We start from the raw sequence: 25,128 nt of genomic DNA, 5'->3' as shown, positions 1-25,128 counted from the left end.
CTATGGGATAGCCCCATTATTTTCATTCTGACATTCTCAGAAATTTTAACAGATTGGACCTGGGGTTTCCAGGTGAAAAAAATCATCACCTTTGAAGGTTTTCAGAGCATGTGAAATTTGTCTAAAAAGAAAACTCTCTAGCTCACCCTCTTACAAACACGGGGAAGTCTAAATACAGCCTGCTCTCGGTCATCAAACTTACGGAATGAGCGTCTAATGTATGTAAAACACTGCAGGAAGAGAAAGGAAGGAAAAAAAAAAAGCCTCTTCCTACATACGGAGGAATTTTTTAATTGAACAAGAGGCAAGACAAAAACCCAACAAAGTTAGGCAGAGACACGTGAAGTACTAGGAAAGGTAAGTAAGAGATGAAAGAGGCAGCTGGACAGATAGGCACAGATTGCAAAGGAGAGCCAGTCAGGGAGGACGGGCGGCAGGATGTTTTGAGGGAGAAAGAAATTTGATTTGGCCGAAAAGGCTGGAAAGGTTTGTTGCCAAAATGACAAATGGTGTCACTCTGAGAACATACAGTAAATAAAAACTGGATGGAAGAGTCGATGGAAAAATTGGGATCACTAAGTGGAAAAGCAGATTATGGGGGGAACAGATATATGATGTTCAAAAACATTGTTAGCAACTTTAATCTGGTGTGACAGAAAACTTCCTGCCATTATAAGTCTAATTTAAAGAGAATGAACTGGCCCAACGATGGCCAAGTAAGAGGGTTCCTGCTGCTGTGGGTCCCTTTTCCAGAGAAGCTGATGAGGAACAGCAAGGGTGGACTTCATCTGGCGTTTCTCCTGCTACCTCTGTGTGTTGTCTAGGGCAGTGAATGCCTCAAAGGACAGGCAGTGTTAAAGAGAACACAAAGGATGGATAAGTTCCAAGACTGAAGCCCAAATAAATGAGAGCTGACTACATATTAAAGGTACAACTCTGGTTCATAAAAAAGTTTACTATAAAGATTTCAGACCTGACTTTTTCTTAATAGAGAATAGGAATTTGGATCTTTTTCAAGTCCAACTGCTTTTGCCCTCCTTTCATCAAAATGGAGTTCTAAAGGAACAAACAATATTAGTGAAATATAAATATTTTCAGAAGGAAAAAGAGCAGAGGGAGCCACCAAATTTGTATAAAGGAATACAGCTCCCTCTACATATGAGAATACTTTGGACAGGAACACAATTAGGGAAGAACTTTGTTTTTTTCTTTAAGAAGAGCTGTCTTCATAGTGTGTTCACTTTTCTGAGGCATCAGCAGGTTATAAATTTTGGTCCCAACGTAAAATATGACAAGTAATTTGGCATAAAAGAGGCACGTGGGAACATTCAGTGGGCTAAGGAATAACTATTGATAATGCAACTACAAATATGAATGTCTTATTACACAAACAGGAAGAATAACTAGTATTTTTAGAGGGCATTGGTGAGCAGTCAAAAAGCCTGGCAAATTACCTAGAAGTTTGAAAAGTTTTAAGTGATCAAATATTCACATCAAATATAAGTCCACCCAATAAAGATCTTTGTTTTTAAATGTTTTCACTAAAAGCATGAAATTAACATTTGCTCTCCTGTAGGTACCCCGCTGTTGTCCATACAGAAGATACATGTGCCTATCTTATACATGAGCGCATACACACACACACACCCACAAGGGAAGAAAATCTAATAATCTAAAAGTACTCCAGGCGATCACAGCTGTCAGAATGTTAATTTTCTTCTAATGGGGGTAGGACACGTGGGTTCTGTTTTACTTTTCAATCTTAGAGTAAGGTGAATATGAGGCAGGACTACAGGAGGAAGATGAGGGGTCTTTATCATGCAACACAGATACAACAGTAATAAAATCACCCGTTCAGGGTTGGCCGATTGGCCTGACGGTGACACACATTATGTTGCCATGCAGAAGACTCATAGTTCAAATCTCAATCTTGGTTTTTCATGCCCCAGATCAGAAAAGAAGCGAAGAAACACTGTAGATTGTGCCTTCAAATCCGAGGAAGGGAATACGTATGTTACAACCATCGCTATTTCTGCTGAAAAGTGTGAACATAGTTCTCTGAGAATAAGTCTGGCTCCTTTCTGCAGTGATGCTACCGTGTCACTGGACCATGTTCAAAGAGGAGAAAAAGTGCTACATCTCATACAGCAGCAGAAGCAAATAACAGAAGGACAAGACAGGATGTAAAGGGTTGTGTGAAGAAAAGAAGAAAACATCCATCAGTAAAATTACCCTCAATCTGGAAAGGGTCTGGTACACTGTATGTTGAAGGAACAATGTGTGAGTGGCAACCCCCAAGAATGAAGACCATGATCCCCATCAGTATCAAATCCCACAGATGTTCCCAACTGAATTCCTGTCTGTGCTTAATGTTATCCCCTTGACCTGGAAGTGGCAGACACATTATTCAGCTAACATCATAATTGCCACAGTGGCTGTGAACCTGAGTTTTCTAAGGCTTGACGGAAGCCACAGTTTTCATAGATAGCTCTGGGTAACCAGGTTAGTGTCAGGAAATTTTCACCTTGAACCAATTTAAACTGGTGACCTACAGTCAAGAGGCCCCAGGATCTGAAAGGCATCATTCTTGGAAGTTGCCCACTCTACTTTGCCCCTAATTGAATAAAAATAACAACAGAAAACTGGATATCAATTGGGCACACAACACAAATCATAAGTCTTTTATTAACTAAATTAAAAATGCTTTGAATAAAAACTTAACTGTAACAATCATTGAAAGGTCAATTATTTACTTTTTCCCATAGATGGAAACCAGTTGCTTTTCTTGTTTTCTTCTCCAAAACAATGAATCAAGGCCACGGTGCTTAAACACAAGTGTACTTCTTTCATGTCGTACTACTCTCCAAATCAGAGTCCATCACTTTACTTCAGTTACTCTGGAAAATTGAAAAATGAACATATAATTGCTATGATGTCTATTTTCTGTGCCTTAACAAGTTGCTGTATTTTAAAATTTGAAAATCGTTTCAGATATGTGGTATCTAAAAATAAAGAAAAATTATTTAATCTTAGCTTTGCAAAGGTCACAGACATAAACCAGGCAAATCATTAGCCTTTTTAGTTGCAGTAAGTAAAAGGCCAATGCCAAATGGAAATAAAAACCAACAAAATCTCATAATCTCCGTTTGCTGGGTTGGCGGAGAAGCCAACAGACATTGATTCTTCCAAAGCAAAAGATATTTATCCTAGAACAATATTCTATCACTTTCACTTTAGATCGACACCATTCATTTAAGGTAAGAGAATTAAAAATGTGATTAGGTATAAGTGAAAGAGGAAATGGGACTGTGGTCCCAAGAGGGTACCTGGAACCTCACTCACCAACAAGGCAGTTACACTATGGGCGTTGTGCACTGTCAGTAGGAAGAGCCCACCACAGACATTTGGAAAAAACCCACAAATTCTGAACAGCTAAAAATTAGCAAAATTAAGGGAATTTCAAAGGTCATTATAGATTTCATGCTCTATGAACACACAAAAACTGCTGTCTAACTTCTGATACAATGGTGCAAAAAAAGTCACATCTTAAAGGAAATTAACAAAGGAAGAGGCACTCAAGGTTCTCCTACTGGTTTTCTGAAAATGAAGAAGTGTTTAGTTTTTTCATACAACTACAGAGGAATAACACCACAGTAGAAAAGGAAAAAAAAACAGCGAAATTAAAAAATAAAACACCAGGATGCAAACACGGACAAACCACGCCACACTTTCAGATACCAGTTCTTTTTTAAATGCCATTTAATGTATTCCTGCTAATCATGTTTTTTTTAGGAGGGCAGTGGTTAGCAGAGCATGCATTTTTTGTAATAAAGGCTGTGACACAAAGTTACAAAAGTGGGATCATTCTGTGACTGCTTACTGAACACAGTCTAAGCATTGTTTTAAACTTAGTCCACTAGACACAGTCAGCATGTTTTTAATCTTACGCAAAAATTAATTACACTCAGGGGAATATAGCCTCTTGAGATAAATGCTGCATTTTGCTGTAGAGGTGAGCAGGCAGGTCACAGACTTTAAACAGTGAAATACGAAGCAGACTATTCACACGATCAAGGAATGACTGTAAATAGCAAAGGTATGAAGAAAGTTTTGATAAAATGAAAACATAGTTTTTAAAATGTTAACAGAACTAAAGTATCAGAACATGTTAAGGTAAAATCAAAATGAATGCTTACAGCACTCAATATCTCAGACAATACTTATCTTTAAGAGCTAATAAATATAGGTCTTTGAAAGTCAATAAGAATTAGAAGTTATTAGCCCAGAGTCCCCGCTCCCAAGAGCTGAAGTGACTAAACATTTCTCTCTCTCTTTTTAAACCCTTTCCCAAAAGGTTAGAACCCAGTTCCTGCTTGGAAAAGCAGAGATATGAAGCCTCCATGGGTTAAATGCAACAAAATCACACAAGCACAAAAGAAACCCTGTCAAGATGATAAAGATTTGTGCCAAATTATCTAAGTGTCGCATCAAAAGCATTTTAGAGTTACAGTCACCAGACATTGCATTTGAAAAATACCTTTTTTGAAAAAGGAAGTAATTCCTCTTTGTTGTGAGCGATGAGACTGGTGAGTCTCATTAGTGACATCCTACAGCTTTTACATTACTAGTTTTGCAACTTTTAACAGAGTAGATTGAAGCTTTAGAAACCAAGAAATGTAGGCCTTTATGATTTGACAGTGTCCCTTTTATTTAAAAAAAGCCACACTTTCAAGAATCAATTTTATTTCTTTTCAATGTCCATCTTTTAACCCACCTATAATTGTAGGTGCATTTTATACTTACCATCATTCATCATTCCTTTTGATTCTTTAAATGCTAAGAATTAGTAACAAGCCAAGCAGTTAGTAAGATTCCTCAATTAGAAATCATTTCTAGACAAACAAATATGCAGTAATATCATGCCAACTATTCCACAGCTATAAAGCCAAATTAATTTTAAGGTTATTATTTGATTACAAAAGGCTTTCTGTGGATCATACCCACAGGCTCCACAAAGGGACACAAAGTTGGGAATACAGATCTAGATTTAGGGAGAAAGAAAGTGAGATGTTTTGGTCTCACTCCAAGATGACAACCTGTGTCTTCCTGAAATTTATAATTAGAAATTGAAATTAACTGAGATTCTTCTCTACCGGGGGGTGTTACATTTCATCTTGGCCAATTAAAAAGGCAACAGTCCCCTCACCCAGATATCACCTGGCTAGCACAAGCAACTACTGGAGAGACACAGAACAGTGCATTTTTCTCAGAGGTGAAAATGTTACGAAAGCAATACTCTTAATTCTTGATGAATAATCAAGAAAAGAGAGGTTAAGGCAATAAAATAGCTAGATTCTTCCCAGGGCATAGACAGCATTCTAACTACTTTGGCGGCCAATTCAAATTATTACGAACTCGTAATGGATCAAGAAGAATTTATAAACTTGTAATAACCACATACCATTAAGGGGTTCCTCTACAGCTTTCTGGAAAATATTTAAAATATATTTACATAAAATAGAATTTATTTCATGTCCTTTTCTACTAAAATTTATACATGCTAACATTTAAACTATAGATAAACAGTGAATATATATAGTCAAAAACCAAAGTAAAGCAATAAAAGTTAGTTAGAAAAGCAAAGCTTGCCAAGTCTAGCCATTAGTTTTATAATAACTGAATTATTCTCTTAATATTCTTTTTTTATGCAGAATTTCCCACCCCACCCTGCCTCTCTCAGTTCAAGAAATCCTAACTGAGAAGCACAAACACAGATAGCAACATAATAAATAATACAATTAAGCCAGAGATGAGAACAAAACAATCATTTTCAAGTCACGCAAATTGAACTCAGTAACAGGGAAAGAAAAAGTGTTATGATTTAATGGTCTAATGGCTGGATTATGTCTAACAGAGGCACTTTTAAAACTTCTGGCTGTTGGTGACCAGTGTAGCTACGGCACCAATGTTTTTAGAGTGAACACCTGGGGTAAGGTGTAACCCCACTTCCCTCGCCTCTCAAGCACGTCTGTTGAGGCTTATCAGCTTTAGGGGTATATGTAATCTCCACTTCCTGCCACAGACAGGAGTCTTGCTTTTGGCATTCCAGACAGAGCTATTATTAATCCTTTATAGGAAGAGGAGTACAATACAGTCCTTTCAAGATCTTATTTCCATAAAGTAGCTCTTGTGCTTGTCACCAGGATGAGTCTCTATCTACAAAGGTTTTTTTCCCCCCCCCCCCCTCATTAATCCCTCTCAGTGCATCTCCTAAATTTGCTCCTTTTCTTGGAATTTTCTCAGGTAGCTTATTAAGGTAGCCAAGATAGAGTAAAAACTATAGTACAGTTTGCAGGAAGAAAAATGCTTATAAAATGGGGGAAGGAGGGAAATGAATCAATTCAAAACAGCTATTTTTCGGCCATATTTCCATTTACTTTATAGATTATCATTTTTAATGAAAGCAACTTAATATAAACTTCTCTTCCTCATTTTTAAGCCTGAAATATTCTGTATATGCACATCAAATGGATCCAACAGGTGAGGCAATATATTGGAATCGGCTTCCTTCCGCAGATAACGACCATTATTCTTACACATAAACTTTTCAGTTCTGGGTGTGATAAGACAGCACAATCTTAAGGAATCATTTATTGTATCCCATTGCCAGTAAATGACCAAACAGAAGTTTTAAAATAGGTTGGATCTATCCATGCAAAGGTCATGAAATGACTTCAGTGTTCTCTTAATTTTATGTCACACCAAACAGAGAGCAATGGGGTTCAATATCTCAATCACCATTCCTCAGACTAAACCATCAAGTGATCATACCCAATTCATTTAAGAAATTTTAACTTACCCTAGGAGGTTGTATAGTCTTGTGATTGGAAGCTGATGAAATTAAAAAATAAGAAAATGAATTTAATAAATGAAAGAAATTAAGGCAACATTATGTTTAATTTTAAGATAAAATGTTTACAGCTAAAACTAAAGGTGTCAGAAACTCCACTGAAAGATTTCTGGCTTTGACAGACTATGAAAAAATACAGAATACTCTTAATTATATACATCGACAGAATAAAATGATGCAAATAATCCACCCCAATCAAATAATAAACACACACACTCTCTCATTTTGCATGCCATATCTCCCCCCAAATCAGCCACTTGTTACACTTTGTGGTGGAAAAACTTTGGCATCGACTCAGCCCCTCTGTAGGCTCTACACCCCTGCCTACTTGACCCAGCTGGAATGTGGAAAGAATAGGGCAATGACCACTCCATCGCCCACCCTTAGCTCACTGCTCTCATTCCCTGTAGCCCAGTCTTCTTTTTTTCTTCTTCCATCTTTCCAGTTTTCAAAGCTCCACCTAGCTAACAAACTAAAGAAAATATCAGATCCCTCTGAGTGTAGAGAATTATTCTAGGCAGCTAGTTTTAGCTACAATCAAGCCCTTCTCTGTATCCCTTCTTAGCTTTTCAAGTTACCCTTCGCTGCTGCTCAATGGATTGGTTAATGAAGATGAAGGAATACAGGGCATGAAGAAAGTGACAAAAGGGAAAAGAACCGCCCTAGTTGCATAGGGAAGAAAAGAGAACTTCCTTACAAAAACCAAGTGAGAAGGTCCCGGAGCAGCTAAAACCAGTCCTAAATACAGAGTCAGAGTCCTACAGATATAAGCATCAAGGGGCAACATCCTGCGAGTGACTCTGTAGGAAGGTGATGCTACTGGATAGTCAGTTCCACTGGTCTATGGATTGGATGATGGCACTGGATTTACTTATGAGCAGACTGAGGCAGGCCCCCAGAACTGCTCTGGTTTTCTGTGCTAATTATGTCCTACCACTCCTCCATGTCCTCTCTACCAAGCTTCTAAAACTGATGGGAAATGAGGGTGACGCCTGACCCAAGCCAATCTATAGAGGAGTCAGAAGCAGGTAAGGGTCACTCCAATGGGGGAAATGGCAACTGACTGGCCTGAAAAGTTTCTCTCTCCCATTGGAACCTGGAGAGGAGACACAGAAAGAAGACTAGAAAGGTGGTGAAGGGAAAGAAAGGTGAAAAGGAGTCAGAAAGTAAGCAAAGAGAAGCTCAAAGCTTAGAGACAAAGGTAAGAAAATATACCAGTGAGAAGATATGAATAGGATGAAAAAAATAAAAACATTAAGGAGAGGATGAGCTAGTTGGCTAGCAGGTAAAGAACCAAAGAGAGAGGAACTAAGTAACTACACTGGCAGGGGGGCATCCGCTAACTCTTGTTACTGAGAGGGCAAATGATGACTCAGTCTTTAGAGATGTACTGGATTCTTCCAATTCCTAAACTACTTACTGTACTTACTCTGTGAGGCCCAGTTATAGATCTGCTCTCATGAGATTCCCATCTCTGTTAGTGTCATGTGTGGCTTGAAAGTAAATCTCCTTTACTGGAGGCACCTGGGGAGTGGTTTGGTCCTTGCAACCAAACAAGAAGGAAACCTCTTTTCAAAGTACTATGGAGTGAAATGTGTTGGGAATATGGGTAAATCACATTTAGCAACCTCCCAAATAAACCAAGCAGAATTACACAACTTTATTAGGGACAATTATGATAGTTACATGTATATACAACTTACTTTAACTAAACCATGTCCTGTGTCTATGTTCTATCAAGGAAAAGAGCTCTGAACAGCTATGTAAATTTCTGATTGGCAACGTGAAGGGTCAGAGGTAAGATTTTAGAGCTATATTTTCGAGCTCATAAATTATTTATCAGAGTTAGTATTAAGAACCGCCAAGCAACTCCTTTAATAACCCTAATAATGTGTAAAGAAGAGTTTCTGAGTTCTGATTCCCAGGTCCAAGGAACGTCACATTTGGCTAGCCCATTCTGAAACAAAGATATCTATAAAGAACAGGGATTCAAAGGGCACCAGTCAGCTGTGATCCCTCAAATATTATAAAACCAAACAGTGTAGAAGTGAATTTTGCTTGAGTTAATCCTCTCCAATAGGCATATGACCTATGTGACTAAAGAATGATTGTGATTTATCTGCTGCTACCATGGGCCTAAGGCATTGACAGCCATGTATATATATCTTTTTAAATCACAAGCCTTAAGCATTCCATATGAGCTCACTTGCAATGCTTCGTCTGGATTTGTTCTTCTCTCCCAGAAACACTTGACCCATGCTATAAATATATTTCCAGGTTTTGAATTTTCAGGGACAACTTTTTCTATTGATTCCAGATTCACCTCTCCTCAACAATGGGGAAGAAAATATCACTGAGTTTTATATATCTATTTCATGTCATTCTAAAATATCTGAGATGTGGTAAATATGGTTTCTGACTGCTAGTATGTTGATTCATATCAAAACATGACTATATTCCCTTATACTTAACTAGATAGCAATGGCTTAGGAAAATTAAGAAGTATTGACCCTTATGAAGAATGGACATAAGCAACCTACATAGGTAACACACCCAACTTCAATGAGTTTAGTTAGTTCTTTGTAATCTTCTATATTTTCTCACATTCTTATTGTTCTCAGCCCTTGGTTTCATTTTATGAAATTTAAATGTTTCAGTAAACAAACAAACAAAAAACCCTAACACAGTTTAAAAAGAACAACAGAGAAAATTAAATTTAAATCCCACTGTTTAAAGTAATAATTAAGGCTACAAATTTAAACTGGGAAATAATGAAAATGATAAAAGTTAAATCTCTCATAGGGACATAAACTTACTCCAAGATAGCTTGGATTTTTTTTTAAAAAAACTATCTGAGGATTTTATTACATTTAAATCAAGACACATTCTTTATAGACTTTTCCAAAATAGAGCCTCTGCAACAAGTAAAAGTTACATTGGAAGCATTTACAATTTTTACTTCCTGATACAAATGCTCAAATTTGCAACCTTAATGTTATATATACTCAGATTTACACATTCAGATTATATATGAAAAACATCAACTTTTCTAGTCTACCAAGGTATCTAAAGAGCTACTTTCCTGTACCTTTTCTCTTCTTGCCCTTTAACTGACCGAAGGTATTCCTCTGAACTCTGTTATCAGACAAGTTGATTTGAAAAGTTAATTTAGAATAGTCTCAAAATGAAAATAAAACTGGACTAAATTCTTAACTTACATATGGTATATTTATATGTCAAACTATCATAAAGAAAAAATAATCTGGGGAACTTTCCAGGATTTCAGTTTCACTTTGAATTTGATGTGAGAATAATACGGTTGTAATTATATTATACTGGTTTCACAGGCTTCTTAGGGATGTAGCAGTGGAGAAGGGGGGAGAGCAAGGTCAAGGGGGTAACAGCTAGACAATGCCTATTTCCACTGAGTCAGCATCTCCAGACCTGCTGGTCTTCGTGAGACATGGAAGGCATGTGGGAGCATGGGAATAAAAGGGAGCGTGATCCAGATAATGAGGGAAGAAAAAGAACAAAGAGCTGACCATCAGTCAAAGACACCTAATACTACATCACACTATATGGATACTGCAGGTCACATACTGTTCTCAAGCATTCATAGGGAGCAACATCAGCAGCAGTGTCATCTTCAAGAACCAGACAAATGGTGATTAGAAGACTCAACAAAAATAGAATCTGTATCAGCATTCATAATGTGATACTCACAATGCCTACAAATGAATGCCATTCTGCTTTAGAAGTCTTAATAGTGCTTTATGGCTTGAACTAAGAAAATTTCATTGAGGAGACAACTCTGATTTATGAACACATAAACTAAAGGTAAGTAAATTTTAGTTAAGTATTTTACTTGTTTATCTAATAAGCATTAATTAAAGGGGGGCAAAAATATACAAAATAATTGAACTCAATGATTAGTCAGCAAAAGCTGAGGTTCATAAATAAAGGTAAGATTTCTTTGAAAGTACGATACAAGTCATGTGGGGAATTCTTTGACTGTAACAATTCAGTTTATGTTAATTTTTAGAGACATATAAGGTTTACCTAAAGCAAAGCAGAAAGACTGACTTTTTTACTCCATTAATTTGTAACTTTTGATTATTTTGACAAATGTTTAAGAGTTTGCTTTACTTCATAAATAAAAACCAGAAATCTTTTATTTAAGGGAGATTAATATAACCAGATTGTAGGAAATATCTTTAGCTTAAGTAAGACATCACACTAGTTTTAGGTACTTAATATTAAAGGCATCTATCTCCACAAACATATTAAAAATAAGAATTTACACAGAGATCTGTTATTTGAAAATTGGAAGACTAAATACAAAGCTTAGAAACAATAAGCTAAGTCCACACTTACAACTGATTTTAAGAGTAGTAAAAGCCTAAAATTTAAAACTCAATGTTCTGATTATACTGGTTTTAACTAAAAATATTTTAAAGTCAAGTGTCAGAGGACACTGCTCTTTAATTAACAAAAGTGACAGATTTTGAATTTCAATTCTGTCTACTAGGGGAGTCAAGGTCTGTAAATAGTCTGCAAGAAGAGCAACTGACAAATAGGTCTCTGTGAAAGGACTCTACATAGAAATAACGGGTGAATTAAAAATCCTTTTTTATTAATTAAAATGAACCCTCGGGGCTTCCCTGGTGGCGCAGTGGTTAAGAATCTGCCTGCCAATGCAGGGGACACGGGCTCAAGCCCTGGCCTTGGAAGAGCCCACATGTAGCAACTAAGCCCATGTGCTACAACTACAGAGCCTGCACTCTAGACCCCGCAAGCCACAACTACTGAGCCTGCGTGCCACAACTACTGAAGCCCACGCACCTAAAGCCAGTGTTCGGCAACAAGAGAAGCCATGACAATGAGAAGCCCGAGCACCGCAATGGAGAGTAGGCTCTGGGGCTTCCCTGGTGACGCAGTGGTTGAGAGTCCGCCTGCCGATGCAGGGGACACGGGTTCGTGCCCCGGTCCGGGAAGATCCCACATGCCGCGGAGCGGCTGGGCCCGTGAGCCATGGCTGCTGAGCCTGCGTGTCCAGAGCCTGTGCTCCGCAACGGGAGAGGCCACAACAGTGAGAGGCCCGCGTACCACAAAAAAAAAAAAAAAAAAAAAAAATCATAGTCCCTGCTCACTGCAACTAGAGAAAGCCCGCACACAGCAACGAAGACCCAACACAGACAAAAAAAAAAAACGAAAACAAAACTAACAAATAAATTAATTAAAAAAAAAAGAATCCTCAACAATCTCTCCTTTTATTTAGTATAAAAAAGTTTATACATTCTAAAACATACAGCTGTTTTCTTTTTAACTAGTTAATAATCTAAACTTTTCATTAGTTCATATGATTTCTACCCTCTTTTATTGCCCCCCAAATAATTCCAAGTTTATTTTAAAAATACAGCAGTATTCACTGTATTTTCTCATTTTTGGGGTTACCAATGCATTTCTTTGGTCCTAAACAGTAAGAATTAACCAAAAGCATTTTCCTGGCATAGGCTAACAACAATAAGGTTGACTTACCAACACATTTCATATAAACTAATCCAAGTAATTCTGCTAGAGCTATAATACCCAAACCTGAAATCAGAAGAGGACCATGTACTGGGGTACACTCTGAAAAAACAAATGAAATTCTATATTAGAAATTCACATGAAATAATTGAACTTTTAAAAAAGAACTAGCAATAACAGTAATAATATTCAGTTTTAAGGAGATTCTTTTTCTAATTATCAAGAAACAAAACTTATCTACATATGTTCATCACTATTAAGTCAGTCAGTGAAATGACTCCCAATTACTAAAAGAAAAAAGCCTTTGTCTGTATAATATGTACCTTATCACACCAAGACTAATGGAAAATAGTGTGTAAAGCTAAGGCTCCAACCAACTGGATGGAGCCTGGTTATTTTAAAAGCTCTCCCACAAACACAGGCATAGCAGTTTGACTGCTGGAACAATCAGCCCACAAGCCATATACAGCCAATATTCTTATGGCAATGTGGAAAGCACTATTCTCAGTGGGGTGAAAATGAGAGTTCTAAAAGAAAGCTCACAGCACCAAACGGCTGGCAAGGATGTGGAGCGACAGGAATTTTCATCCACTGCTGGTGGTAATGCAAAATGGTACAGCCACCTTGGAAGACACTTTGGCAATTTGTTAAAAAACTAAATATATTCTTAACGTACAACCCAGCAAATGCACTCCTTGGTATTGACCCAAATGGAGTTGAAACTTATGTCCACACAAAAAAATGCACATGGATGTCTAGAGCAACTTATTCTTAATTGCCCCAAACCAGAAGCAACCAAGCTGTCCCTCAATAGGTGAATGGATAAACAAACTGTGGTACATACATACAATGGAATGTTATTCAGTGCTAAAAAGAAAAGAGCTATCAAGCCACAAAAAGACACGGTTACTAAGTAAAAGAAGCCAATCTGAAAAGGCAAAATACTGTATGATTCCAACTATAAGACATTCTGGAAAACGTAAAACTACGAAGACAGTAAAAAGAACAGTGGTTGCTAGGGTTTTAGGGGGAGGGAGGATGAATAGGCAGAGCACAGAGGATTTTTAGGGCAGTGAAACTTTATTGTATGATATTATATCTATGACTATGATCCACGCCATTATACATTTATCAAAATCGTAGCATGTACAACACTAAGAATGAACCCTAATGTAAACTATGGATTCTGGGTGGTAATATGTCAATGCTGGTTCAACAACTGTAACACATTTACCACTCGGCTGGGGGATAGCAGAGGAGGCTGTTATGCGGGGTATATGGGAACTCTCTGTACTTTCTACTCAATTTTGCTGTGAGCCTAAAACTGCTCTAAAAAATAAAGTCTATATATTAAAAAAAAGAAGAAGAAAGAAAAAGAAACAGAAAGAAGAACTCTAAGAGAAATCCCTGGCAAGACAAAGTGAGACTGGAGAAGGATGAGACTTTTACCTGAGACACAGAGGCTGAATCCAACCACAGAGAGCATGTGGCCCAGTACCTGAAGGATCAATATGGCAATGGTGAAGAAGGACATCCCCACAGCTGAAGAGAGGAAAAGTGGGTTGAGAGTGTTTAAAAAGCAATCACTGCTACTTGTATTCTGTGCAATCAAGAATAATATTCTATGACCAAAGACTGCCTCTGGAGTTCCTTGTCAGATGGCAGATTCTTTTCCAGTGATCTAAACCTTGCCTTTCCATATTAAGCGGTCAGCTCCATCCAGATACACACATTCCAATCTTTAATTTTCACAGTGAGCTGAGGCGGACTGGCAGTTTTGACCCCGAATCTTAAAACAGTGCTGCTTTTACCACCCTTGTGCATTTTACCACGTGAATGGCTATTATGCCTGGCTTTGCCACACGCACACAGAATTGCTCTGGTGGAGAGAACCGTTACACAAACATGCCACTGTAAGCGTCCGAACCTCTACCCGTGTGCCTAGATCTGTGATTTTATAACAAATCAATACCCCTCCAGTGTACAGCAAGCCAGAGATAGGCTCTAAGGCTGAGGGTTAAACATGTAAACAGAAAAAAACAGACTCTAATGATATAAAAAAAAAATTAATGATTTACTCCCAAAATGCAGTGAAAATGACATCAATTATAGTTGGATATCTACATCATTTTTTAAAACTACAATGTAAAGATTTGCCAGTAACAAAAAAAATAAATAAATCTATTATTTGTTATTTATAATCCTGTTTTGTAGAATTTTAAACAGAGAGGCTTAGCAAAAGAAGAGAAAGGGCATGTTTAATATCTACTTACAGTTTCAAAAAACTGAAATAAAAATATGAAGATAATCATTAAGAAATTATGTAGCATAATTTTAAAAACCACTGATATCAAGTGTATATGAAAATCATTTTTTACAAGATAACTGAATGCCTTGAAAACCGAAGTTAACCTTAAAATTAATCCATATGGGGAAAATATCACTAAGAATAGCCTGGGAAATCTTTTAATAAACCAACTTCTATTGAGTTGTTAAAAAAATCATACAAGAATATTTTAACCAAAACTGCTGCTTTATAAATGAAAAAGGTGGGCAAAATCATGCTATAACAAATACTCACCTATCATAAACACACAGTACTGAAGTAATATTAATATTGCTGTAGGAATTACAATTAAACCAAGTCCACAAGCATTCTTTGTTGAATATTCACCTGTTAAAAATTAAAAATACTAATTAATATTTTCCTACATACTTCCTATTCTTATGGGATGTTAAAGTATTTAATTTATTAAATGTATTAATTTCAATACTACTCTTATAAACTACAAAAGGTTTAAAAATATATATTTCCCCGAAAACTTCACATAAAATAAATGACTTTTTTTTGATTATTCAAGACCAAACTTAAGACACTTAAATGTCAACATATAAGTCTCAACAAGTCAAACCTTGAATTGGCTCTACCCGCTTCTTACCTACCTTACATAATTCCAGTGAGAAACTCTGGAATCTCTTACCATTCCCTTCATTTGCTATATTCAACCTGTCCCAAAGTCAAAGCAGTTGTTCTTTCAAGTTGTCTTCTGATTCATATCCTTCCTCCCCATGTCTTTACTAACTCCAGTTGCAAACAGAGGTGCCAAATTTATGTTCCTAAACATTACACCTATACTGTATTCTGCTCAAAAAACAACAAAGGCTTTCCACAGTTTACACTTGTGAGTCCCAGCCTGTCTCTGCTGTTCTTTCCATGTGCTGCAGACCCTTATTTCCCACTCACACTGCCATCCTTCACAGGCAACTGCAATTTCAGATAGATTTGCTTCCCACATTTGTTCCCACTTCCAGGTATTGGCCAATGAAGTGTGCCTCTGGAGTGCGTTGAGTGGTGGCCCTAAAGGTATGTCCACCTCCAAATCCCCCGAATCTGTGAATATTAACTTATATAGTAAAAGATATGATTAAGCTAAGGATCTGAAAGAAGGAGCTTACCCCGGATTATCCAGGTGGGTCCTGAATCCAATGACAGGTATTTTTGTAACAGAGAGACAGAGGGAAATTAAGTGGAGACATGGAGCGGAGGAGGAGACAATGTGACCACGGAGGAAATCAGAGTTATGCTGCCACAAGCCAAGGAGCTGCACAGATTGCCAGATACACCAGAAGGTAGAAGAGGCAAGGAATGGATTCTCCCCTAGAGTGTCCGAGGGTGTATGGCCCCGATAACATCTTTATTTCAGATTTATGGCCTCCAGAACTGTGAGAGAATTTCTATTGTTTTAAAATACCCAGTTTGTGATAATTTGTTACAGCAGCCCTAGGAAACTAATATGCACCTCCCCAGAAATGCCCTCAATTTTATCAATCTTGCTTTCCCTCATAATAAATTTATATCTTACCTGGGATGAAAAGAATGGCTCCAACAATGACAACGATAGTGAGCACTAGTCCAGTAACTAATAGAAAAATGGTTTTCTCCTTCGTATAACTGGATTTATATTTAAGCGCTTAAAAAAAAAACACAAAGAATTACATGAACTCAATCACAAGAAGTAAAGCCATTTCTGTAACTTACAAGGTGCAAAGATTAAACTGATAACTTACTACAATTGAATAACCTTTGAGGAACAAGTCCTTCATATCATGTCAAGCCGTGTCAAATCTTTTTCACAATATGTCAGTGGCTAAATGGTGTCATGGCAGTATAAATATGGATGCTGAATTTATAGGTGACACTTTATGAAGTTATATATATCAGGCTTCTTTTTTTTTTTTGCGGTACGTGGGCCTCTCAGTGCTGTGGCTTCTCCCGTTGCGGAGCACAGGCTCTGGACGCACAGGCTTAGCGGCCATGGCTCACGGGCCCAGCCGCTCCACGGCATGTGGGATCTTCCTGGACCAGGGCACGAACCCGCATCCCCTGCATCGGCAGGCGGACTCTCAACCACTGCGCCACCACGGAAGCCCTATCAGCCTTTCTTAATCGTGGCATTATTAATATTTTGGGTCAGATAAGTTGTTGTTGTTAGGGACTGCTCTGCGCATTACAGAATGTTTAGTACCATCCCTGGCCTCTGCACACTACATGCCAGTAACAGCCTCCAAGCTGCGTCAACCAAAAATATCTCCCGACATTGTCAAATGTCCCCTGAGAAGCAGAACTGCCTCAGGTTTACAACTAATATACACATTGCTGATGAGAAATAACTGGCTAATTAGTAATAGCGACAAAAACAGAACTTTCTTCCACCTTACATAAAATTAGTAAACATCTGGTAATCTAGACATTTTGTTTTGAAAAAGTAGAGTAAACATTGGACAAATCACACCCTCTTGAAATCCTGAGGTGGGGGGAAATGCTTTAATTGTTCAAGTAAAATAATTTCATAAAAATAAATTACAAATAGGCCTTAACGTATGTGTTACGCTTTTGTCAAGTATCCAGCTTCCCTAAAAGAATAATGTAATGCAGAAGCCTAAAAATGTTATATTTTTATCATATATTCACCTTTTGGGTTTTGTTTTGGTTAATATTAAAACTAATTTTTCACCAAGAAAGTTGTTAAAAGCAACCTAAAAGCAGACTGAGTAGCAGAGAGAAATAGAGTGCATGATGAAATTCTGCTGTTCCCTCTACACACGGTACTCTCCATGCCATTTATCAATGGGCGATGGTCCTGAGGGGGAAATTTTAAATAATTTTATGTTTAGCATTTAATTTGCATCCACTAAAATGATAAACAGATCAATTATAGTAAAAACAACAAATAAACTCCTAAATGACCATGACAAAATCTATGTTTAAGGTATTATAACCTAGGGTTAGATTATAACCTGTGGTTAAGGTATTTAAAGTATAATACAGGCACTTGAATTTAAAATCTCTACTCATACTTTAGATTGTAACCTCAACTTCTTCCTCTTTAGAGGGAGATGGAGGGCCAATCAGTAATCAGTCCTGAAGGTAAGTGAAATCCACATTAATCAGAAAAGAGTGAGAAACAATACAGCAAGCTCCCCAAACTTTCATTTGATCCATCCAGCCTCGAAATTTATGTGACTATGACTCAGTCATGTCCCTGCCTTCATACAGGGCAAAGATTTGGGGCTTCCCTATTTTCTAGGGTCAAACACTGGCTAGGATGAAATTCAGTGTAGAGGTCACAAAAGGCATAGACATAGAAAAAGAAACTTTCTCTAGACATGTGTCCATTTTAATCCCATGTTTCCATTTTAATCCCATGTATACTATTATTTAAAGAGAGTCTGAAAGTTCTGCAAAAGGGTTATAAAATAGAAGCTGTTTCAAATGTACTTCACAATCAGTCAAACATTCATAAGAGACTCTTCTAGGTTTAATTCAGTACATAAAAGAGCTACAAAGATCAAGCAACAAGAATTCACCTTAGAGTCCAGTATAAATTCATACAAAAAGTCTGACTTACACCATGCTTAAGAAAAATAAGAGTTTGAACCTCATATAAAATTCAATCTCTTCAGGCTTACAAGAGCTGTAGGAGAAAAATAATATCAACAATACAAACAAAAATAAAGTGCCACAAAATGCTATTATTGACAGGGTTGTTATCATAGAATGGTCTTTTCAAAACCTTTTGGAGGTAGCTTTTATTCCTGTTGATTGGTTCAACTACCAATTTTCAAGGCTACCTAACCTCTTCCTCAAAATTAAGCAGCAATTTCTAACAAATATACTAAAGGGGTCTACTTAAGTAACAACAGGCAATGAAAGGTTATCTTCATGTTTTCTTTTGTAAACCTTTAAAAAGGGTTTCTTTTCACTCATTTTCTTTGCTTACAATGGCCACATTTTAGCAGGTCCCACAGCAAGTTTGGAGAAAGTATCTTGTTGCTAGGTTCAGATGTCATGTTTCCAGCTAGCTAAATGGTCAGGAATCTGATATAGATGCCACAAAACCCACTAACCTTAAGGATTTTTTGTGTGTGTGTGATCTGTTTTTGTCCTTTAATAAGTGGATTTGTTCTTATTTATCAAACCTATCAAAACTTTAAATTTAACAATGAAAATAAATTCAAGTAATTCCCTGAACATTTAGCATTAAGATAATTTAATGTGTTCTTAACTGCAGGCTCTTATCAAACTTCCTGGTATGATTTTCTGGCAAAAATCCCCATGCTTTCAACAACAGACCTTAGCTAAAAGTACTGAAATCAATGCACAAGATAAAATAGGGGAAATACAGTATTTACATTTTTTAAAGACTTTTTTTTTAAGCGCAGTTTCAGATTTACAACAAAATTGAGAGGGAGGTACAGAGAATCACCATATACTCCCTTCCCCCATATATGCATAGCCTTCCTAATTATCAACTTCACTCACAAGAATAATGATACATTTTTTTTTTTTTTTTTTAACTAAGGATGAACCTGCATTGACCCATCATAATCACCCAAAGTCCATAGTTTACATTAGGGTTCACTCTTGGTGCTATACATTCTATGGGTTTGGACAAATTTATAATGCCATATATCCAATATTATATATTATACAGACTATCTTCACTGCCTAAAAATCCTTTGTGCTCTGCCTGTGCATCTCTCCTCCCCACCACCCACTCCTAGCAACCACTGCCCTTTTTTTTTTTTTTTTAACATCTTTATTGGAGTATAATTGCTTTACAATGGTGTGTTAGTTTCTGCTTTATAACAAAGTGAATCAGTTATACATATACATATGTTCCCTTATCTCCTCCCTCTTGCATCTCCCTCCCTCCCACCCTCCCTATCCCACCCCTCTAGGTGGTCACAAAGCACCGAGCTCATCTCCCTGGGCTATGCGACTGCTTCCCACTAGCTATCTATTCTACTGATCTCCCTGGGCTATGTGACTGCTTCCCACTAGCTATCTATTCTACCTTTGGTAGTGTATATATGTCCATGCCACTCTCTCACTTTGTCACAGCTTACCCTTCCCCCTCCCCATATCCCCAAGTCCATTCTCTAGTAGGTCTGTGTCTTTAATTGTCTGCATAGTTTTGCCTTTTCCATAATGCTTTATAGATGGAATCATATAGTATGTAGCCTTTTCAGATTGGCTTCTTTTACTTAGGAATATGTATTTAAGGTTCCTCCATGTCTTTTCATGATTGACAGCTCATTTGTTTTCAGTGATGAATAATATTCCATTGTCGGGATGTACCACCCAGTGTATCCATTATCCTACTGAAGAATATCCTGGTTGCTTCCAAGTTTTGGCAATGATGAAGAAAGCAGCTATAAACATCCATGTGTAGGTTTCTGTGTGGACTTAAGTTTTCAACTCCATTTGGGTAAATACCAAGGAGCACGATTACTGGATCATATGGAAAGAGTACATTTAGTTTTACATGAAACCACCAAACTGTCTTACAAAGAGGCTGTACCATTTTGCACTCCCGCCAGCAATGTATGAGAGTTCCTGTTGCTCCACATTCTGACCAACGTTGGGTATGGTTGGTACTTACATTTTTAATAGATACTTATAAACTTAGTGCTGCCTGACACGGGAATACCAAATATATGGGGAGACAATGTCAAGTTTTTTCAACAAATTAGGAATTCTAAAAGTTTCCCTTTTATACCGTCTATAAAGTAATTAAATCTAGTCAGCTTCTTCTCAGAGATGAGATAGGTTGTTCATTTGCTTGCTCTATAAATACTTACTGTGTGCCCACCATGTACTGGGCCCTTTTATTAGCCCAAGTCATATCAACCAAATTGAGGTAGGAGTAGAGGTTACTTTATTCAGTAACAGTTGATTGAGCACCTACTATGTGACAATCACTATTCTAAGTGCTGACAGTGAACAAAGACAAGTAATTCTGCCTCAGTGCTCCTGATATTCTAATATGGGAATGAGTGTGTGTGTTGGTGGGGAATGTGTCATGGAAGTGTTACTCCCAGATCTTCTCCTCCAGTTAAATAAAAGGTGTGGGTCTACCCTAGCCTAAGAAAGCCCTATTATGTATTTAATCTTTCAGATTCATGCGAACAGAGAAATGACATGTCCCTCTAGCCACCTGAAGAAACGTGGCTAATACTATGAATAGATACTCCATTAAGGTTTTCTTGTCTCCTTGTCACTGACATAAAGCACATACGAGACAGAATGCAGGCTGTGGCAGAAGAAGTCTAGTGAAATTACCAGGCTCAACTTGGAGATCAAATAAAACTATCATCTTAGTTTTAATGACACCCCAAAGATGGTATTCAATAAGCCCACATAGATCCATACAGGCTGAAGTCCACCTAACAAAACCCTAAAATCCATGAACTCAATGCCTGTTATAATGCACGACATTTAAATGATCCCTTACCAAGTGATTAGTGAGTTAGTGGCAAACAGGAAGGTTAAACACTGAGGTAAAATGCACATCAAATAAGGAAAAAATCGGGGCTTCCCTCAAAAAAAAAAAAAAAAAAAGGAAAAAATCATAAAGGGAGACACGTTTGATTTTATTATTACAGTGCTATCTTCTGATAACTCTCGGAAAGTAATTTTAGAATGTTTTTGGTTTCTGTTGAGCTGCACATCAATATTGTCTCCAATGCAGGATAAAGCACATCTCATAAGCTTTAAAATAAAATTACAATTTCAAATTTTTTATTAAATTAAATTAAAATTACTATTTTAAAAATATTTAACACACATTAAAAAAACAGTGAAGGCTTTGTGAAACTGGTGCTGGATAAAAATGAATATTAAAAAAATGAATATTAATGCCAATAATAAACTGATTACTTGCCAGAAGGAGAGTAAAATAATTTTATAATGGACTCCATATACTATCCAACTTGTTTCGATGAAATAATTTTGTCAAAATGAAGACTGACTAGAAATCACATTCCCAGTCTACAGGACCCGGCAATAAAAGAGCCCAATCTTTATGAAGCCTGGGCTTTGAGGTACTTTGAATATAAAAGATAAAAGAAGATGATGCCTAACACACTAACTTCCTTTCCTTGGTTCCAAACATTCCTGGTCTTGTGCATGGTGCCACACCTTCAGAACATATGCAGGAAGTTGGGACGTTTGAATTGGGAAAGGGTCAAAGGAATAGCGACTGTATTTCTACAAAAGAGTATACTGCTAAGCTATAGTTTTGTTCAGTTCCTTCCACAATAAAATCAGTGTATAAAAACACGATTTAATAACAGAATTTGATAATTATGTGGACAGGACCAAGGGAAAGCAATGGGAGTCCAAGATTATTTAATAGAATTCTTTGTAATAATATCTATCATGATGATACTTTACCTTTGCGGACAGAAATTTCCTGGTGCAGTTAGTATACGTCTTTACTTCGGTCAGAATGATTTTTCTAATCTACAAAGAAATTCTGTTCCATTACTTCTTTTAAATGTGTTTTCATGGCCTAATCACGTTCAATATTAAGCTACTCCTCAATATTGCACTCAAGGACTTAGTAGGATCTCAAGGCTGTTGTGATGGAGAATTTTTTTCCTTGAATTTTCCAACAATGATTTCTATAGAGACCCCTAACCAATTTCTGTAGAGACCCTTGAGCAGTAACCAAAATCCTTGTGGAAGGAATAATCTTGAGCAGGGACTAGAAAGTTAGAAAACGAAATGAAAGATGCCTAGAATGCACAAATTTGAAATAAATTACAGCTGTCCTCTCCTGTCCCGGTTCTGACATGCATGAATTTCAGTTACCATCATTTAGTTAAATAACACAAGTCCCCCCAAAACAGAGTTCACAATATATTAACTGAGTAATTGCATAAAGTGTAAACTTCTCTGGTATCTCTTCAATTCACAAATCACTACATAAATAACAGATATGCATCATGATCAGTGACCACTCATGTTACCCTTTTCAAAGACTGCTGGTGACTGGTCACTGCACATCTGTTATTCAATTCACGCACAGACTGCAAAGCATATGTTGTGTTACCTCCTGTGTCCCAGTCATAAGCCACTGCAACATTTTACAATGGATAATCAAAAGAGGAAACAGGGCAATAAAGGTGAGGGAGCAAAGAGACGAGATGTGACAATGCTGGAAGCGAAATTCGAATAGAAGGTAACTGAGGTTACAGAATAGCTGACTGTGGAATGTCAACACTACTGCCGTTCAAGAGAGTCTAGATATGCAGCCAGAAGAACTTAGTAAGAGTGAACTTATTGGCATACATGAGGACAATGAGGTGGCTCTGACAAAGAATGAAGATGTCCCAAAGGATGTGACTCTGGCAGAAAAACTTCACATGAAAGGAATTCTTTGCGATGGATAGTTCATGACATTGAAAGTGATGGAAGCTGATTCGATCTTAGAAAGGAGTATGACAATTCACCAAGGCATAGACAAGATGCTTGCTCTGTATTCAGTTATATAAGAAGAGGCAAGCATTTTCCAAACTACCCTTGATAAAATTCTTCAATTCTCAATGTTTTAATTTATCATGTACTAAATATTAGTTTTACTATTTTTTTCATTTCCTAATACATTTATTACTGACAGTAAGAGACGTTTTAATGTTTTGACAAAAAGTTTAAAGGTCACAGAACTATAGTAAATTTTGGCATTTATTATTAGATTGTTTTGCAGAGTTTCAGCTTATATGGTCGTGTTTATAGTCCCGCAGTTCTGTGTAAAGCAGGGATTCACTGAATAATACAACAGTTCTAAAGAAGAAAAAATAAGAATAGATACTCCCATCTCAAAGAATTTCAACATGTTATCCAGTTATTTTTTTAACATCTTTATTGGAGTATAATTGTTTTACAATGTTGTGTTAGTTTCTGCTGTATAACAAAGTGAATCAGCTATATGTATACATATATCCCCATATCCCCTCCCTCTTGCATCTCCCTCCCACCCTCCCTATCCCACCCCTCTAGGTGGTCTCAAAGCACTGAGCTGATCTCCCTGTGCTATACAGCTGCTTCCCACTAGCTATCTATCTTATATTTGGTAGTGTATATATGTCCATGCCACTCTCTCACTTCGTCCCAGCTTCCCCTTCCCCTTCCCTGATGTTATCCAGTTCTTGATATGAAGTTGAACCTTAATCCTATAAAAACTACAGGTCTTGATGGGCAGCAATTGAAATCATTCATCAAACATCTAAATGATAGAAAATACCTGTTATATTGTCAAAGAGTAAGGAAGGACAACCCTGAAAATCAGCCAGGAACATAATTGTCAGTGCAGTGGAAAACTGAGTTGGTACAGTTTTCAGAACAAAAACAAAATACCTGAAATGTAATACTATTAAGAAAACTGTTACTTTGGTTAAGGCTCAGTGTTTGATTCTAGGATTCTCTGAGCTGTTTGCTAAGCGTAAGATTCTGCTTAAAAGCTTGTAAGTTAAAGTTAAAGGCAAAGGTATTTAGGAACATTTTCCTGTGAGAGACCTTTGTCTTCAAAATGTGGTCTAAGGCTCACCACATTTGGGACCCCTTGGCTTGGCTTCCAGAGTTTAGAAGTCTTCTCAAGGCTTCTTTCTCAGTAGGATCGATGACATCCTGAGATACAGTTCAAGATACAGTTCTGGTATAAAGAAACTCTTTCTCCTCAAAGTGAAAGCATAATCTGCTGTCATAACTGGATGTTTAGCTGACAGAAGGTTTAGGTTTTATCTTGGATCACCAAAAAGAATGACACTCAGAGCTAGAAAAACCAGAGAGAAACCCCCTGAGGTCAAGTACAGAAAAAGTTAAAAGGAACTAGAAACTTAGAAAGTCATGGGTCTGAGTTACTATTAATACTTTAGAGCGTGTAAAGACTTGATTCAAGTCTTTTTCTTTTTTTTTTTTTTTTGGTACGCGGGCCTCTCACTGTTGTGGCCTCTCCCGTTGTGGAACACAGGCTCCGGACGCGTAGGCTCAGGGGCCATGGCTCACGGGCCCAGCCGCTCTGCGGCATGTGGGATCTTCCCGGACCAGGGCACGAACCCGTGTCCCCTGCATCGGCAGGCGGACTCTCAACCACTGCGCCACCAGGGAAGCCCCAAGTCTTTTTCTTGATATAAAAAATGCAAAACCAAGGAGCAAGTGGGGAAAAAGGGGGCTTTCCTGTTGGTGGAATCCCCAGGCCATAAACAGGAGGCCTCCTACAAAGCGTACCAAGGGAGAAGTAGATTTAGATTCATATCTAACCTGAAGATGTGACAGAAGGCACAGAGCAGTGCTACAAAGCCAGGGGCAATTTACATTTCACTTCTACATCTCTAGCATACCG

The 25,128-nt window shown here is 37.4% G+C and overlaps 1 protein-coding gene across 6 annotated transcripts in view; it reads right to left on the bottom strand.

Moving 5' to 3' along the window:
• Positions 1–940: 940 nt before the first annotated feature.
• CD47 (CD47 molecule) overlaps positions 941–25,128 on the bottom strand; it is a 56,914-nt gene continuing 32,726 nt past the window's right edge. For 2 of the 6 annotated variants that reach the window (XM_024735307.1, XM_024735304.1), the window contains exons 4-10: positions 16,303–16,410; positions 15,021–15,113; positions 13,889–13,981; positions 12,449–12,541; positions 6,860–6,891; positions 5,462–5,486; positions 2,905–4,836 (exon numbers count right to left, since the gene is read on the bottom strand). In XM_024735307.1, the coding sequence (XP_024591075.1) occupies positions 4,775–4,836; positions 5,462–5,486; positions 6,860–6,891; positions 12,449–12,541; positions 13,889–13,981; positions 15,021–15,113; positions 16,303–16,410 (506 nt within the window). In that variant the 3' untranslated portion in view covers positions 2,905–4,774. The other 4 variants (XR_003001860.1, XR_003001861.1, XM_024735305.1 and 1 more) reach the window with 4 other exon arrangements.

The sequence above is a fragment of the Neophocaena asiaeorientalis genome, unplaced genomic scaffold (assembly GCF_003031525.2).
Source record: "Neophocaena asiaeorientalis asiaeorientalis breed wild unplaced genomic scaffold, Neophocaena_asiaeorientalis_V1.1 scaffold136, whole genome shotgun sequence".
In the NCBI taxonomy this organism is placed as follows: Eukaryota; Metazoa; Chordata; class Mammalia; order Artiodactyla; family Phocoenidae; genus Neophocaena; species Neophocaena asiaeorientalis.
This window is presented reverse-complemented; position numbering and strand designations above follow the sequence as displayed.